The 16,974-nt window shown below is 38.4% G+C and overlaps 1 protein-coding gene across 1 annotated transcript in view; it reads right to left on the reverse strand.

Moving 5' to 3' along the window:
* Positions 1–16,974, reverse strand: part of MROH2B (maestro heat like repeat family member 2B) — a 74,283-nt gene that overhangs the window by 39,498 nt on the left and 17,811 nt on the right. The window contains exons 12-18 of the mRNA XM_025387450.1: positions 15,632–15,754; positions 14,180–14,293; positions 12,468–12,624; positions 12,289–12,329; positions 11,524–11,665; positions 10,877–10,920; positions 8,904–9,011 (exon numbers count right to left, since the gene is read on the reverse strand). Of these exons, the coding sequence (XP_025243235.1) occupies positions 8,904–9,011; positions 10,877–10,920; positions 11,524–11,665; positions 12,289–12,329; positions 12,468–12,624; positions 14,180–14,293; positions 15,632–15,754 (729 nt within the window). The remainder of the gene's footprint in view (positions 1–8,903; positions 9,012–10,876; positions 10,921–11,523; positions 11,666–12,288; positions 12,330–12,467; positions 12,625–14,179; positions 14,294–15,631; positions 15,755–16,974) is intronic.

Below are 16,974 nucleotides of genomic sequence, written 5' to 3' on the forward strand. Positions count from 1 at the left end.
ACTGTTCCTAATGAGTGGTCATTATTGACCATAGGAGAATCTGTGGAGCAGGAGGATAGGACATTCTAATAGACACAGACCAAGTTAAATTAGTACATTCAGGAGAAATGTGCAGCTCAGTCTGGCTTGAAATAAGAGGGGTGCATAAGGTTAAAAAGAGGTGGAGCAGTTGCTGTTATCTCAACTCCCAGAGTGACAGCAGCCTCAATCAGAGTGAGAATCTGACCAGGTCACATCCATCCCACTTTCACTTATTCAGGTCAAAGTCCCTATAATAAGGAAATTATACTGGAGAAAACTGTGTACAATACAGATGTAAATACAAATTGGGGACGAAGCTGCTAAAGTCTATTTAAGCCCACCTTGGAGGAAAGAGTGCAAAGAATCTGGGAAAGTCGTGCTGCAGGAAAAAATTGACGTCATGAAGGGAAAAGTTCGACTTAGGTGTAAAATATTAGTCTTAGTGCCTCCCAGTCCTGCTGACCTGTTGCTTCTCTGCAGATTTTGGTCCAGTGCATAGTACATTCCTGCTTTGGTGCTTCACACGGAATCCAAGAAATCAGGAGCCTAGCACTGGGAGAAAATGTGGTAGGGTGCAAAAATAGCAACTTTTCTATCCTACTTCTGTCCATGTCTCCTTACCATGGGGTGTTGCGGCTCCTTCAATCAAAAAAGGAGTCTATTTTCCCATTTATTTGAACCTGGGCTGGGTTTTTGACTTGCTTTGGCCAATAGAATGTGGCAAAAATGATAATGGGCCAGTTCTGAGCCTATGTTGTAACCAAGCGAGTGAGAGAGAAATGCCGCACTTTGAGACGAATTCAGGCGTCCTTTATTAGCCAGCGACTGAGAGACAGCTAACGCACGAAATTCTCTCGGCCTAAAGAAGGGGCTAGATTTGCTTTTATACTTTGGTTTAGAGAGGGGAGGGGGATTCTAGCTATAGCATTCTTACAGAAGTAAAACAGACAAAAAAGTTAAAAAGACAAATGGTTATAGGAAAACAAACAGTTCCAGGTACAGGGACTTTAAATTCATCACAGGGTGATAGGTGTGGGGGCTCTGGGTATTATCTGCCAGACACAAACGCAGGGGCTTTGTTGTACTCTCTGCCAAGTGAACTCCTGGGAACTGCGGACATTACTTGCCTCAGTACCTTTTCAGTTAATTGCACTCTTTGATATGTTGAGAGTCAGCTTGCACAAGTTAAGTCCTTCAGGAAGAGGGTGGGTAAGGAGCCCTTGATGTCTTGTAAATGAAGGAGCCAAGGGTTTTCTCAGCTAATGGAGAGCCTACTCATATTAAAACAAGGTGAAGTATTTAAGGGAGAGTCTATTCATGTTAAATACAAGGTTGGTTATTACACCTATACCTCAAGAGTCCTTACATACTTTGTTGCTATCACCCTGAGAGTTAGCTTGGGCTAGCTTGCTAGAGGATGAGAGAACAACAGGAACAGAAATCAACTGTGCTATTTAAGATGCATCATAGGCTGGTGGTGTGGTGGCTCACGTCTGTAATCCCAGCATTTTGGGAGGCTGACGTGGGCGGATCATGAGGTCAGCAGATCAAGACCATCCTGGCTAACATGGTGAAGCCCCATCTCTACTAAAAATACAAATAAATATATTTGCATTTTACAAATATATTTTGTATATTTTTATATACAAATATACATTTGTATTTGAGTTGGGTGTGGTGGCATGTGCCTGTAGTCTCAGCTACTCAGAAGGCTGGGGCAGGAGAATTGCTTGAACCCAGGAGGCAGAGATTGCAGTGGGCCGAGATCGCGCCACTGCACTCCAGCCTGGGTGACAGAGCAATATTCCATCTCAAAAAAAAAAAAAAAAAGATGCATCATATACCAGCCAACCTCAAGTATACCTTGTAAGCCTAGTTAAGATTAGATGACTACCCACCTGAGCCCAGCCCAAAGTGTCAAGGTATAAAATTGTGAGATAAATAGGTAGCTATTATTTTAAGCCACTAGGGTTAGTTTGTGATTCAGCAGAAGCTAATTAGTACATTCTTACTTTACTCTTGTTCAGCGAAAGGCTTGAGAGCATCTCGGCAGCTAATTACTAAAATTGCTCTGCCTACCAGTACCACCATTAGTCTGGAATAATCTTGTGAGTCTGGAAGCTGTTGAATACATGGCATGGACCTTTCAAGAGAGTAGTGGTTCTCCCACATGGAGTTTGAGATCTGAGAATGGACAGACTGCCTGCTCAAGTGGGTCCCTGACCCCCAAGTAGCCTAACTGGGAGATACACTCACAAGGGGAAGACTGACACCTCACACCTCACACAGCCAGGTAGCCCTCTGAGACGAAGCTCCCAGAGGAATGATTAGGCAGCAACATTTGCTGTTCAGCATTATTCACTCTTCTGCAGCCTCTGCTGCCAATACCCAGGCAAACAGGGTCTGGAGTGGACATCCAGCAAACTCCAACAGACCTGCAGCTGATAGTCCTGACTGTCAGAAGGAAAACTAACAAACAGAAAGGACATCCACATCAAAACCCCGTCTGTACATCACCATCATCAAAGACCAAAAGTAGACAAAACCACAAAGATGGGGAAAAAGCAGTGCAAAAAAGCTGAAAATTCTAAAAATCAGAGTACCTCTACCCCTCCAAAGGAATGCAGCTCCTTGCCAGCAACAGAACAAAGCTGGATGGAGAATGTCTTTGACGAGTTGAGAGAAGAAGGCTTCAGACAATCAAACTTCTCTGAGCTAAAGGAGTAAGTTCAAATCCAAATCAAAGAAGCTAAAAACCTTGAATAAAGATTTGACAAATGGCTAACTAGAATAACCAATGTAGAGAAGTCCTTAAATAACCTGATAGAGCTGAAAACCATGACACGAGAACTACGTGACAAATGCACAAGCTTCAGTAACCGACTTGATTAACTGGAAGAAAGGGTATCAGTGATTGAAGATCAAATGAATGAAATGAAATGACAAGAGAAGTTCAGAGAAAAAAAGAGTAAAAAGAAATGAACAAAGCCTCCACAAAATACGGGACTATATGAAAAGACCAAATCTATATCTGATTGGTGTACTTGAAAGTGACAGAGAGAATGGAACCAAGTTGGAAAAACACTCTGCAGGATATTATCCAGGAGAACTTCCCCAACCTAACAAGGCACACCAACATTCAAATTCGGGAAATACAGAGAACATCACAAAGATACTCCTCGAGAAGAGCAACTCCAAGACACATAATCGTCAGAATCACCAAAGTTGAAATGAAGGAAAAAATCTTAAGGGCAGTCAGAGAGAAAGGTTGGGTTACCCACAAAGGGAAGCCTATCAGACTAACAGCTGATCTCTCAGCAGAAACTCTACAAGTCAGAAGAGAGTGGGGGGCCAATGTTCAACATTCTTAAAGAAAAGAATTTTCAAATCAGAATTTCATGTCCAGACAAATAAGTTTCATAAGTGAAGGAGAAATAAAATCCTTTATACACAAGCAAATGCTTAGAGATTTTGTCACCACCAGGCCTGCCCTACAAGAGCTCCTGAAGGAAGCACTAAACATGGAAAGGAAAAACCGGTACCAGCCACTGCAAACACGTGCCAAAATGTAAAGACCCTCGATGTGAGGAAGAAACTGCATCAACAAATGGGCAAAATAACCAGCTAACATCATAATAACAGGATCAAATTCACACATAACACTATTAACATTAAATGTAAATGGGCTAAGTGCTCCAATTAAAAGACACAGACTGGTAAATTGGATAAAGAGTCAAGACCCATCAGTCTGCTGTAGTCAGGAGACCCATCTCACATGCAGAGACATACATGGCTCAAAATAAAGGGATGGAGGAAGATCTACTAAGCAAATGGAAAACAAAAAAAGGCAGGGGTTGCAATCCTAGTCTCTGATAAAACAGACTTTAAACCAACAAAGATCAAAAGAGACAAAGAAGGCCATTACATAATGGTAAAGGGATCAATTCAACAGGAAGAGCTAACTATCCTAAATATATAAGCACCCAATACAGGACCACCCAGATTCATAAAGCAAGTCCTTAGAGACTTAAAAGAGACTTAGACTCCCACACAATAATAATGAGAGACTTTAACACCCCGCTGTCAACATTAGACAGATCAACGAGACAGAAAGTTAACAAGGATATCCAGGAATTGAACTCAACTCTGCACCAAGCAGACCTAATAGACCTGTTCAGAACTCTCCACCCCAAATCAACAGAATATACATTCTTCTCAGCACCACATCGCACTTATTCCAAAATTGACCACATCGTTGGAAGTAAAGCACTCCTCAGCAAATGTAAAAGAACAGAAATTATAACAAACTGTCTGTCAGACCACAGTGCAATCAAATTAGAACTCAGGATTAAGAAGCTCAATCAAAACTGCTCAACTACATGGAAACTGAACAACCTGCTCCTGAATGACTACTGGATACATAATGAAATGAAGGCAGAAATACAGATGTTCTTTGAAACCAATGAGAACAAAGATACAACACACCAGAATCTCTGGGACACTATTAAAGCAGTGTGTAGAGGGAAATTTATAGCACTAAATGCCCACAAGAGAAAGCAAGAAAGATCTAAAATCGACACCCTAACATCACAATTAAAAGAACTAGAGAAGCAAGAGCCAACATATTCAAAAGCTAGCAGAAGGCAAGAAATAACTAAGATCAGAGCAGAACTGAAGGAGATAGAGACACAAGAAACCCTTCAAAAAATCAATGAATCCAGGAGCCGGTTTTTTGAAAAGATCAACAAAATTGATAGACTGCTAGCAAGACTAATAAAGAAGAAAGGAGAGAAGAATGAAAAGACGCAATAAAATAATGATAAATTGATATCACCACCAACCCCACAGCAATACAAACTATCATCAGAGAATACTATAAACACCTCTACACAAATAAAGCAGAAAACCTAGGAGAAATGGATAAATTCCTGGACACATACACTCTCCCAAGACTAAACCAGGAAGAAGCTGAATCCCTGAATACACCAATAACAGGCTCTGAAACTGAGGCAATAATTAGTAGCCTACCAACCAAAAAAAGTCCAGGATCAGACGGATTCACAGCTGAATTCTACTAGAGGTACAGGGAGGAGCTAGTACCACTCCTTCTGAAACAATTCCAATCAGTAGAAAAAGAGGGAATCTTCCCTAACTCATTTTGTGAGGCCAACATCATCCTGATACCAAAGCCTGGCAGAGACACAACAAAAAAAAGAGAATTTTAGACCAATATCCCTGATAAGCATTGATGCAAATATCCTCAATAAAATACTGGCAAACTGAATCCAGCAGCACATCAAAAAGCTTATCCACCATGATCAAGTGGGCTTCATCCCTGGGATGCAAGGCTGGTTCAATATATGTAAATCAATAAACGTAATCCAGCATATAAACAGAACCAAAGACAAAAAACCCATGATGATCTCAATAGATGCAGGAAAGGCCTTTGACAAAATTCCACAGACCTTCATGCTAAAATCTCTCAATAAATTCAGTATTGATCTAACATATCTCAAAATAATAAGAGCTATTTATGACAAACCCACAGCCAATATCATACTGAATGAGCAAAAACTGGAAGCATTCCCTTTGAAAACTGGCACAAGACAAGGATGCCCTCTCTTACCACTCCTATTCAACATAGTGTTGGAAGTTCTGGCTGGGGCAATCAGGCAAGAGAAAGAAATAAAGGGTATTCAATTAGGAAAAGAGGAAGTCAAATTGTCCCTGTTTGCAGATGACATGATTGTATATTGAGAAAACCCCATTGTCTCAGCCTAAAATCTCCTTAAGCTGAGAAGCAACTTCAACAAAGTCTCAGGATACAAAATCAATGTGCAAAAATCGCAAGCATTCTTATACACCAATAACAGACAAACAGAGAGCCAAATCATGAATGAACTCCCATTCACAATTGCTTCAAAGAGAATAAAATACCTAGGAATCCAACTTACAAGGGATGTGACAGACGTCTTCAAGGAGAACTACAAACCACTGCTCAGTGAAATAAAAGAGGACACAAACAAATGGAAGAACATTCCATGCTCATGGGTAGGAAGAATCAATATCGTGAAAATGGTCATACTGTCCAAGGTAATTTATAGATTCAATGCCATCCCCATTAAGCTACCAATGACTTTCTTCACATAACTGTAAAAAATTACTTTAAGGTTCACATGGAACCAAAAAAAGCCCATATTGCCAAGACAGTCCTAAGCCAAAACAACAAACCTGGAGGCATCATGCTACCTGACTTCAAACTATACTACGAGGCTATAGTAACCAAAACAGCACGGTACTGGTACCAAAACAGACATATAGACCAATGGAACAGAACAGAGCCCTCAGAAATAATACCACACATCTACAGCCATCTGGTCTTTGACAAACATGACAAAAACAAGAAATGGGGAAAGGATTCCCTATTTAATAAACGGTGCTGGGAAAACTAGCCAGCCATAAGTAAAAAGTTGAAACTGGATCCCTTCCTTACACTTTATACAAAAATTAATTCAAGATGGATTAGAGACTTAAATGTTAGACCTAAAACCATAAAAACCCTAGAAGAAAACCTAGGCAATACCATTCAGGACATAGGCATGGGGAAGGACTTCATGTCTAAAACACCAAAAGCAATTGCAAGAAACGCCAAAATTGACAAATGGGATCTAATTAAACTAAAGAGCTTCTGCACAGTGAAAGAAACTACCATCAGAGTGAACAGGCAACCTACAGAATGGGAGAAAATTTTTGCAATCTACTCATCTGACAAAGGGCTAATATCCAGAACCTACAAAGAACTCAAACAAATTTACAAGAAAAAAAACAAACAATCTGATCAAAAAGTGGGCAAAGGATATGAACAGACACTTCTCAAAAGAAGACGTTTATGCAGCCAACAGACACATGAAAAAATACTCATCATCACTCACCATCAGAGAAATGCAAATCAAAACCACAATGAGATACCATCTCACACCAGTTAGAATGGCGATCATTAAAAAGTCAGGAAACAACAGGTGCTGGAGAGGACGTGGAGAAATAGGAGCACTTTTACACTGTTAGTGGGACTGTAAACTGGTTCAACCATTATGCAAAACAGTGTGGTGATTCCTCAAGGATCTAGAACTAGAAATACCATTTGACCCAGCCATCCCATTACTGGGTATATACCCAAAGGATTATAAATCATGCTCCTATAAAGACACATGCACCGGTATGTTTACTGCAGCATTATTCACAATAGTGAAGACTTGGAACCAACCCAAATGTCCATCAATGACAGACTGGGTTAAGGAAACGTGGCACATATACACCATGGAATACTATGCAGCCATAAAAAATGATGAGTTCATGTCCTTTGTAGGGACATGGATGCAGCTGGAAACCATCATTCTCAGGAAACTATTGCAACGACAGAAAACCAAACACCGCATGTTCTCACTCATAGGTGGGAATTGAACAATGAGAACACTTGGACACAGGAAGGGAAACATCACACATCAGGGCCTGTCGTGTGGTAGGGGGAGTGGGGAGGGATAGCATTAGGAGATATACCTAATGTAAATGATGAGTTAATGGGTGCAGCACACCAATATCGCACATGTATATATATGTAATAAACCTGCATGTTGGGCACATGCAGCCTAGAACATAAAGTATAATAATAAAAAAAAATACATGGCATGACATGACGTGCACAGAGCTAGTTTGTATTATAAGAAGATAGAGCATTACTCACCAAATCTTTCCCATGTGTGTTGGTGGGTTTGATAAACCCATTTGGAAAATCAGTACTCTGCACCAAACTAGAGAGTTTTGAAAATTACTTATGTGAGGAGAATTTTGAAAATTACATATGTCAGTCAAAGATTGATAATGAATAATTTGTGGAAAGAAATACTGAGTACTGGAACTGAGAAACGTAAATATTTTTCCAGAAAAATAAACTTATGAATGGTATTAACATAATAAAGACTATGTTCAAAGACCATGTTCCAAGCTACTTTTATATGAAGCACACGCCCTGTGTTAAGCACTTCACCAGGGACTTTATATACTTTCTGTCATTGAACCCTCAGAATACTACAACCCTCAGAAGTGGGTATTGTTTCTATTTTATGGATGAGTATGGTGAGCATCCAGAGAGATAACATAATTTACCTAAAGCCCCATTAGTATTAAGTAGGGGGGAAACTGGCTCCAAACCCCATTGGGAATGGATGGCTACAAGGTGGAAGGTTAGGTAGGGGCCATTTAGAGACAGAGGGATAGAAGAACTGACTTTAAAAACATGGAAAGGAATAATGTTTGAAAAATACTTTATTGCTCTGACTTGTCCTGTTAACCGACACATGGATGTGGGGCCTTTAATCGTTGTTCTCCATGGCCATACCTCTTTGTCACTGGAAATTAAAACATATTTCTTTGGGCACGCTTTCCTAGAACTAGCTTTTGAGTATTATTTTAGCTATAAGCCTATGTTAAATTGTAGTAGATTCTTTTTGATAGCCAGCATCACAAGACTGGCATAATGGAAGCCAAGACAGAAGCTGACATTAAGCATTGCTGTTAGCCTTCCAGTATCTATTCTTCTTCGTCTTCTAGAAAGAACCTCTGAATATTAGTCAGGCACATATCTATCTTATCTACCTCTCAGTCTTCCTCGCAGATATGTGAGGCCATACAAGTAAATTTGGGCCAAATGTGAGGTGCAGAGAAGGTAGTATTCAGCTTTCAGCTAGTGGCCTTAAAAAGAAGGAACTCTTTTTTTCTAAATGTGCCTCCCTCCCTTTGATTGTAATACAGACAAGATGGAGCTATAGAAGCCATTTTGGATCACAGGTAAAAGCTAAGGTTTCCCCCTTAGCTGAAAAACCAACCTTCTCAATGGAGGTATTGCTGTAACTGCCCATTTGTTGTTTGAAATCCCGAGTCAGTTGAATGGTCCAGGCCACGTCATCGATCTTCCACAAGGATTCTTTGAGCAACTGTTGTAGGAAGTGGAAGTTAGATATGAATATGACAGTTTCATGTGCTTACTTGGTATTTTTTTGGTTACTTATCTTTTAAAAGTTTAAATCTATTTTAAATAGTATTATTACTTTACCCATAAAATAATTAATTCCTTTGAAACTTTCCTGTTAGTTTATTCTAAAAAACATTTTATGATATGTTCTGAATTTGCACAGAGAATAAGATACACAGAATGTGGAAAAGCAACTTCCTTTTCTTCCTTTAAATAAACATTGCTAAAAGACCTAAAATAGAAACTAATCTAATCTGAAACTTAAATTTGGCATTTTTCTAGTTTCGATAGATTTGGAAAAACTCCATTTGTTAATATTAATTTAACTTATTACATACTAAAAAAAAAAAAAACCTCAAACAAGATGGAGATTTTTGGAATCAAGAATTAAATGTCTTAAAGAACAGGCACATTTCAATGTACAGGCACATTTCTGCAAACTTCAACTCTAGTAACTAAAGATTCGTGGTTTTACCAATATCTATGAGACAGGGTCACATCAATCCTTTGAACCCATGTCCTTTTTCTTTGAACAATACATAGAAAGGTGTTCTTTTTTCTTTTTGACAAACACATTGCAATATATATATTATTTCTCCTATATTTTTTCAACTTTAAGCTTAGAAAAGGACACAATGCCAAACAAAACCAATGAAAGGATGTGTATGTATGCTCTTAATAGGAGCTCATTCATGGGTTCTTTAAAGAAACTAAACAGTTTTGGAAATTTAAGAGAAGAAGACATGGGCAGACAGTTTTGGGAAAAAAAAGATCAGAAATATATTCAAAATTGGAAGAGGAAAAGGAACTGTTGTCAAGGCTTCCCATTAGAAAAAAAAATATTTTTCTCCCTAGTAGAGATAGTTATTTTAAAATGGTAGCAGAAGAAAATCTGGTAGGAATTTTGAGAGAAGGAATGGAACATAAAAGAACCATAAATATAGGAGAGAGGTGGATCCTAGAATTGAGGACCAGGAGAGTAGAGCAGTCACTTTCAAATCTTATATTGGATAAGAATCACTGATGGAAACCTTTAAAACATGCCAGTTCTCAGGTATCACCCCCAGAGATTCTGAATCTGGAAGGATGGAGATAGAAGGTAGAGGAGGTGCTGTGGAGAGATCATTGAAAACTGACTCTTCTAAGAAGCCATAGGTAATTTCTAGGTAGGTGCCTTATAAACTGAAAACCTTCTATATTAAAAGCTCCCTATCTGTGGGCTTCTTCCCTCCTGCAAGTTTCTGAAGTCACATCTTTGTAAAGTCAATGTCCACCGCCTGTCTGCAATTTACTATTTCTGGGATTTGGTATCACCTGTAGTGCTGTTAGTTGTAAAGCTCCAAGAAGTTTATGGGTGAGAGAGGAAATTCGTTTTTGGAAATGGGATACAATGTGGCCGTTTGTTTTCTAGACATTAGGAAAAAGACATTAAGCCACAAATAGAAGAGGAAATACAGTTGTGTTTAGGGGCACGGAAGTGGAAATTATGTTAATTTGTGCTTCATTATGTGGCTGGTAAAAGAATAAAGTTGCAAGAAGTAAAAAGTTGAAAATTAGAGAAGATTTAAGAAAGACACAGGAAAAATATTGCTAAGTAAAATCTTCAAAACTGTCTGAAACTTACCCAAGTGGATTTAAGATTGTTGTCCAAATTACGGCGATTTAAAGAACGTTATCCTTAAGTGATCACTTATAACATTCTAGCTCTTTTCCAAAGAAAAGAAAAGGTTATTATCCTCGGGAATCTAGTTCCTTTAATTTAGGATGTGTAACTTTAGCTGATTTCATAATGCCATTATCAAGAATTATTCTAGAAGCCAGCCTTACCTGAAGCAGCATGGTTTCCCATAGAACGGTACTGATGTTCTTTCCTAGAAACAAAAATTGATGTAATAATCGCAAAAAAAAAAAAAAAAAAAACCCAAACAAACAAACAAACAAACAAACAAAAAAACCACCCCTAGACTCAAATTCTCCTTGCCAGGCCTCCAGTGGTGCTGGAGTTCAATTTTAAGCTTTCTTTTTGCTCATAATGCTTATCTGAAATCAAATTTACTACATTGGCGACGTTAAAGTGCTAGGTAGAGAGAAGGTCTTCAATCCATCATAAAAATCTAGGCTTTCTGCTAATTTCGATGACTACTGAAATGACCATATTTTGATATTCTAACATGATTAATAACTTTTTAGAACAATACTAAAATAGAATTTCTCTAGATACAAGAAAAAGACAAGAGCGAAAGTAAAAATTCCCGCTAAGAATGTTACCCACTAGGTCTTCTTGTAGTATGAATATTGGCAGAGAAACAGAACATAAGGAGTCAAGAAGAAAAAAATAGCTATCTACCTTGCATATCAAGTTCATTGTTTTTATTGCCTAAAATGAGCAATAATGGCTCTACACAGAGAAATGGTGCATCATTTCTTTATGTTCCTGCCCTGCTGGGTAAAGACCTGGCCCCACTCCCTCGTACCTTCCAGAGGCTGCAGAAGCTCAGGTAAACGTATTTTCCATAGGTCTACCAATTTTGGGTGAATGATCTCAGGCAGTATCTTCAAAAGCCCTATTGCACCAGCCCCACGTAACTCCCCTAAACTGGCAGGCATAGATATTACCTGAAGGATAGAAGAGAAAGAGCTTATCAATTTCAGGGGCCTTTAAAAGGCCCACTTATTTTTTCCTTTTACCATTGTTCCAATTCCTTTGATTTCTGCATTGGATAATCTTTTAACAAATCATCACAGTCTGTTCTTATTTATTCTAGAATGAAGCTAATACTTAGCCCTTCTCCCATTTCCTTTTCCCTGAGGATGAAGGTGAAAAATACGTGGAAAGCAGCAACCAAAAATAAATGGAAAGAAGACTTAGATATATCAATTAATTAAATAAAGACACGAGGAAAGAGTGCTTGAGTAAATGATCCATATGGGGCCAAAGAGAGAGATGGGAAATCCAAACAACAGATGTGGAATTTGTTTGATGGTACGTACGAATGAGATTCAGTATATGCTCAATTTAAAATTATAAGTAAAGTTTAACAAGTATTTCAGAGTGGGAAGGTAATCATGTGAATAATAAATACTCATGAATGCCACTAGTATAGCAGAAATTTATTATGCCTTTTTAGTGTTTCTTTTTGTTTGGAGTCTCCATGTAATTTATATTAGCATTTATTTGGAACTGAATTATCCTTATCAGCTTAAATTTGTTGTAGTTTGGTTCTTTGTAACTCACTCACCAGAAGTCTGGCCAGTAGCTGCTGTGGTGAAGGAAGTTTCACTAGAAAGAGAAAGCAATTTTCATCATCATTGTAGGGGTTAGAGATTGGGGTTGGGTTTAAGGTCAAAGCACTGTAGCCTTCCTGGAAATGGATCCCTCATAATAGAAAAGCTTTTCTGTGTTTATGAATGTACAGACCAGCTCCCGTAGAGATGACAAGTGCTGTTGACTCCTTGGCACTGTGCTTCTTCTTCTCCTCTGCCATAATCAGGATTCTGATGATACTAAACAGGGGCTCCAGAGCTTCTGTGTATTCTGCAGGTACCACAAAAGTCAGGATCCTTGGCCACAGCACCTGTGGAATATAGGGCAAGACGCAAGGATTACTTATTCTTTTCCATTACTTCTCCCTGGTCCTCACTACATGTTTTTCTCTGACGTAGAAGCTTTTCTCCTGTTCTTATTTTGCTTTTTGGGCCAAGTCAAGATGAGATCATTAAATGAAGCCTCTGCATAGCACATTCATTTTCAGGTGTTAGCCGTAGTGAGTGTTGGTCAGTGTTTCTCCATGGGGATGTTGCTGGAATGTGGGGCAGGACAATTCTTTGTCATGAGGGACTGCTCCAGACACTAGGGGAATGCTGGCATCCCTGGGCCCCACTCACCAAGTGCCAGTATTCCTCTTGTCAATGTGACAACCAAAAATCTCCCAAGTACTTCCCAAAACTCCAGGATTGGAGTGTGACTGCCCCAGTGAGAAGCTTGGGAGAGGATAGTGAATGGGCTGCTACTGTTCTCTGTGCTTCAGGCTCTGACCTGCCTGCTCTGGAAGTCTGAAACATTGTGTTTCTTTAGTATGTTTTATGTCCCTTAGAAAACTCTCTTGTGCTAATGGAAACCTTGGTGTCAACTTGTACTCTTCTCTCTTCTTTGTCATCTATATTTAATCACCAGACTCAGTCTTTTTTTCATTGTAAGATCTCTTGTGCCCTTCCATGTCTCATTTCTATTGTAATGACATCGCTGTAGTTCCTGCAAGTTGCATCCGATCTCCTAGATAGTCTCTTTGCTCTTAGTCTACTCATGTGTGAATCTACTGATTCCCTACAGTTATCATTTTAAATGTTTAGCTCTTGCTTAAAATTCTCACTGGTTTATCAACCATAAGGTAAAAGTTTGGCATTCCAGGCCCTTTAGGGTTTGACCCTAGATTATTTTTTTCATCATTTACTTCTATATCAAAAAGTCTTAAACTTTAGTATGTATCAGAAATATTGGAACTTAGTTGATTGTAGACTTTTCGTCTCTATGTCCAGTTTTGCTGATTCAGTAGGTCTGGTATGTGACCTGGAAATCTGCATTTAAGTAAATATCTCAGATAATTCAGGAACCACATATCATCCTAGATGAAGCCTCTGATCTACTACTTAAATGGTGTGGTCTGTTGTTTGTCTTCTGATTGTGCTATGTACTTCTGGGCACTACAGATTCCAAGGCTCTTCCCCTTGAGTTTCAAATGAATCAGGTCTCCAGTGAGGCCTGAGAATGGCTGCTTTTAACACTTTCCCAGATGGAATAGGGTAAGTTTGGCATTGGTTGCATTAAAACCACTACTTAATATTACCGTATGCATTAGAGGAAGAAGAGAAATCGTATACTAATATTACATATATAAATTGTCATGAACTATCCAGATGTAAGATACTTTATATTAATTATCTTAATTAATTCAACATCTGTTTTTGAGGAAGCACTATGTGCTGGACACAGTATTGCCATACACCTCCTCTAGTCAGAGCATCAGGAAGCTGATGACAAATGGAGCACAAACTCATGCCTTTATTCTTACACAGGCTGGACTTTAAGAAGGTGATCAAAGTAACTGTAAGTGGTGACAAAAGACCCCTTACCTGAGGCATTCCAATGACCAGTGGGTCCAGGGTTTTTAAGACCTCAAGGCTTGTTTCTCGGACAGATTCCTCTTCTTTTTCATTCTCATGAAAGTTAGTTTTCACTGGTTTCTCCTTTAAGAAAGGTCAAACAGGTGACTTGTTAGTAACTCCTAAGGTTAGTCTCCTCTGTCTTTCCTTGGGTGCACTCTCAGATTCTGGAGTAAAGGATGTAGTCCCTCAACTTAAGTGGCTCATGGAACCTAGAAACCTAGAATTCCTTGGAGGAATTAGTTGGGAAACACATCCCTTGCTAAAAGAGAGAAACAGAAATTGTGAGGCTCCTTTAACTGCAGATATCCCCTCTCTTTCTCAGACCTTTGTCATTGTCTTCAGGGCAAAATTTTCAAAGCGTGCTTCTTTGTGGAGGGAACTGTGATTTCAGTTGTAACTAATTTGCTAAAATCACAGAGATCATAAGTGCATACTTTTCAGTCAATTTATCCAAAGAAAGCTGACCTCAGTTGCTGCGGTCTGAGTGTTTGTGTTTTCCCAAAATTCATATGTTGAAATCCAAATGCCCAAGGTGATGGTATTAGGAGGTATGGTCTTTGGAAGGTGATTAGGTCATAAGAGAAAGGCCCTCGTGTTTGGAATTCATGCCCTCATGAAGGAGACCCTGGAGAGCTAGCTATTCCCTTCCACGGTGAGAAGGCACCATCTGTTAGGAAGGAGACACTCATTAGACACTCTTGGACTTCCCCGCATCTTGAACTGTGAGAAATAAATATTTTCTGTTTATAAACCATCATTTCGCGGTATTTTCCTTTATATATGGTGAGTGTTTCTACAGGATTTTAAAAGCCTGCTCCATCAGCATACAGCTTTTTCTCATTTATATAACAGATACATTTCTGTTTGTGTACAGCAAAGGGTTAGAACCCTAATAAACTTGTTTATGATTTCAGAAGTATGCTGTTTTAGAAATTCACTTCATAGAACTTACTTCACTGCTCCATGGTATTTTGCTATAGCAGCCTGAATGAACTAAGACATCATTGCAGCAAGTATTGATATCTCTTTTGCTTTCTCTGAAGCAATCCAGTTTCTGTGCCCCTCTCCAGATAATCCCAATCCAAGCTTTTGGTGGCTAGGTTAACTTAGAGAAAACTGATTTAACCTATCTTGTGCTTATTATAAGTTAGAGGTCATTTTAGAAAAAAAAAAAAAAAAAAAAAAGAACTGAGAAAACTAGAGGCTGTAAAAAATATCAGCAAAAGTGACAAGATTAAAATATTACTTCCAAATCAGTTATTTAATTGAACTCTAGTCATTTTTTATTTTTTTACAATTTATTTTTTTTACTCTACTCCTGTGACAGATTAAGGACCCTAACAGTTTTTTAAAAAGAAACATAGTTGAGCGAACTGTACTTTTTATAGTGCATCACTCAGAACTGTAGCCTCTGCATACCAGATTCCTGTTCAACGTTGCAGACTGGGAGAAGACATAATCAATCAATGGCCATCCTTCCCGAGCTTCAATATAGGACTTTTCACACATGGTTTGGATGAGGAGAAGAACAGAATTTCTTACCTAGGGTAAGAACAACGCAATAGCAACATTTTACTATGTTTTGCAGAAGGGAAATTTACCTTCCTTTTTTCTATAATCTTAAGGATAATTAAGTGGGAACATTTTTGAAAAAGGAACATAAATTGAGTAATGTTAATACAGGTTGAATAATCCTTATCCAAAATGCTTGGGATCAGAAGTGTTAAAATTTTGGAATTTTTTTCAAATTTTGAAATGTTTTCATTATACTTACTGGTTGAGCATTCCTAATCTGAAAATCCAAATTCCAAAATACTATAATGAGCATTTTCTTTGAGCATGACCTTTGAGTGTCATGTTGGCTCAAAAAGTTTTGAATTTGGAAGCATTTCAGATTTCCTTTGGATTAGGGATGCTCAACCTGCAGAAAGTGACTGATAGGTTATGAAAGAGTCACTAGAAATGCTCTCTTTAGGCAGAATCTTTCTCCTTGGTTCCCAAAGACATATTGTCTATCACTGTAGATTATGAATTGTTGGGTAACTTTGGGCTAAAACACTGCTTCGCTTTTAAAATACTCAATGAAAGATAACATATTGAACTACAGGTCCACAACTGCTTATTCGCAATTTCAAAGTCCAAACAACTATGAAAACTGGAATTTTGTTTCTTAAGTTTAGTGCCAACTCATTTTGTGGCAAACCCAAACTGAACTGTTTTAAAGCTATTTGTAATCTTATTCTATGCTGTGTGGATATGCATTAATTTTCTTGCAGAAATATTCATGGATTTTGATTGTGGGTTACTATCAGAGAAATGTTTTTCTAAAAGCTGAAAAATTGTCAATTCTGAAATATATCTGGCTCCAGAAATTAGAGTGAAGTTTTATGAACTTGTATTATAGTATTTATAATAATTTGGTTTTAATTTGTTTATTATGTTGCTTCTCTGGTGAATAGAAACCTGAGAACCAATCCCTTAGTGAACAGGCCTTTGAAAAGAGAGTGGGAAGAAAAAAACCATTTTGAACAGGGAAGCAGAGTTATATGGTGGCCAAAAAAATTAGCATAAAGACTCTGAGTAGTCTACCTAGAGAAGAGGTACACCTTTTCTCTATTTTTGCCTGGGGAGTTGGCCTTCCTCAAAGATCTGTGCTCTTTATGCTATCCTAAACTCTTCTCGTAATTCTTCTTTTGTCTTTTGTCAGTTAGTAGGCCAGGAGTTTTTGTATAATCACTCTATTGCTTTTTATTGCAAAGCTT

The sequence above is a fragment of the Theropithecus gelada genome, chromosome 6 (genome assembly GCF_003255815.1).
Source record: "Theropithecus gelada isolate Dixy chromosome 6, Tgel_1.0, whole genome shotgun sequence".
In the NCBI taxonomy this organism is placed as follows: Eukaryota; Metazoa; Chordata; class Mammalia; order Primates; family Cercopithecidae; genus Theropithecus; species Theropithecus gelada.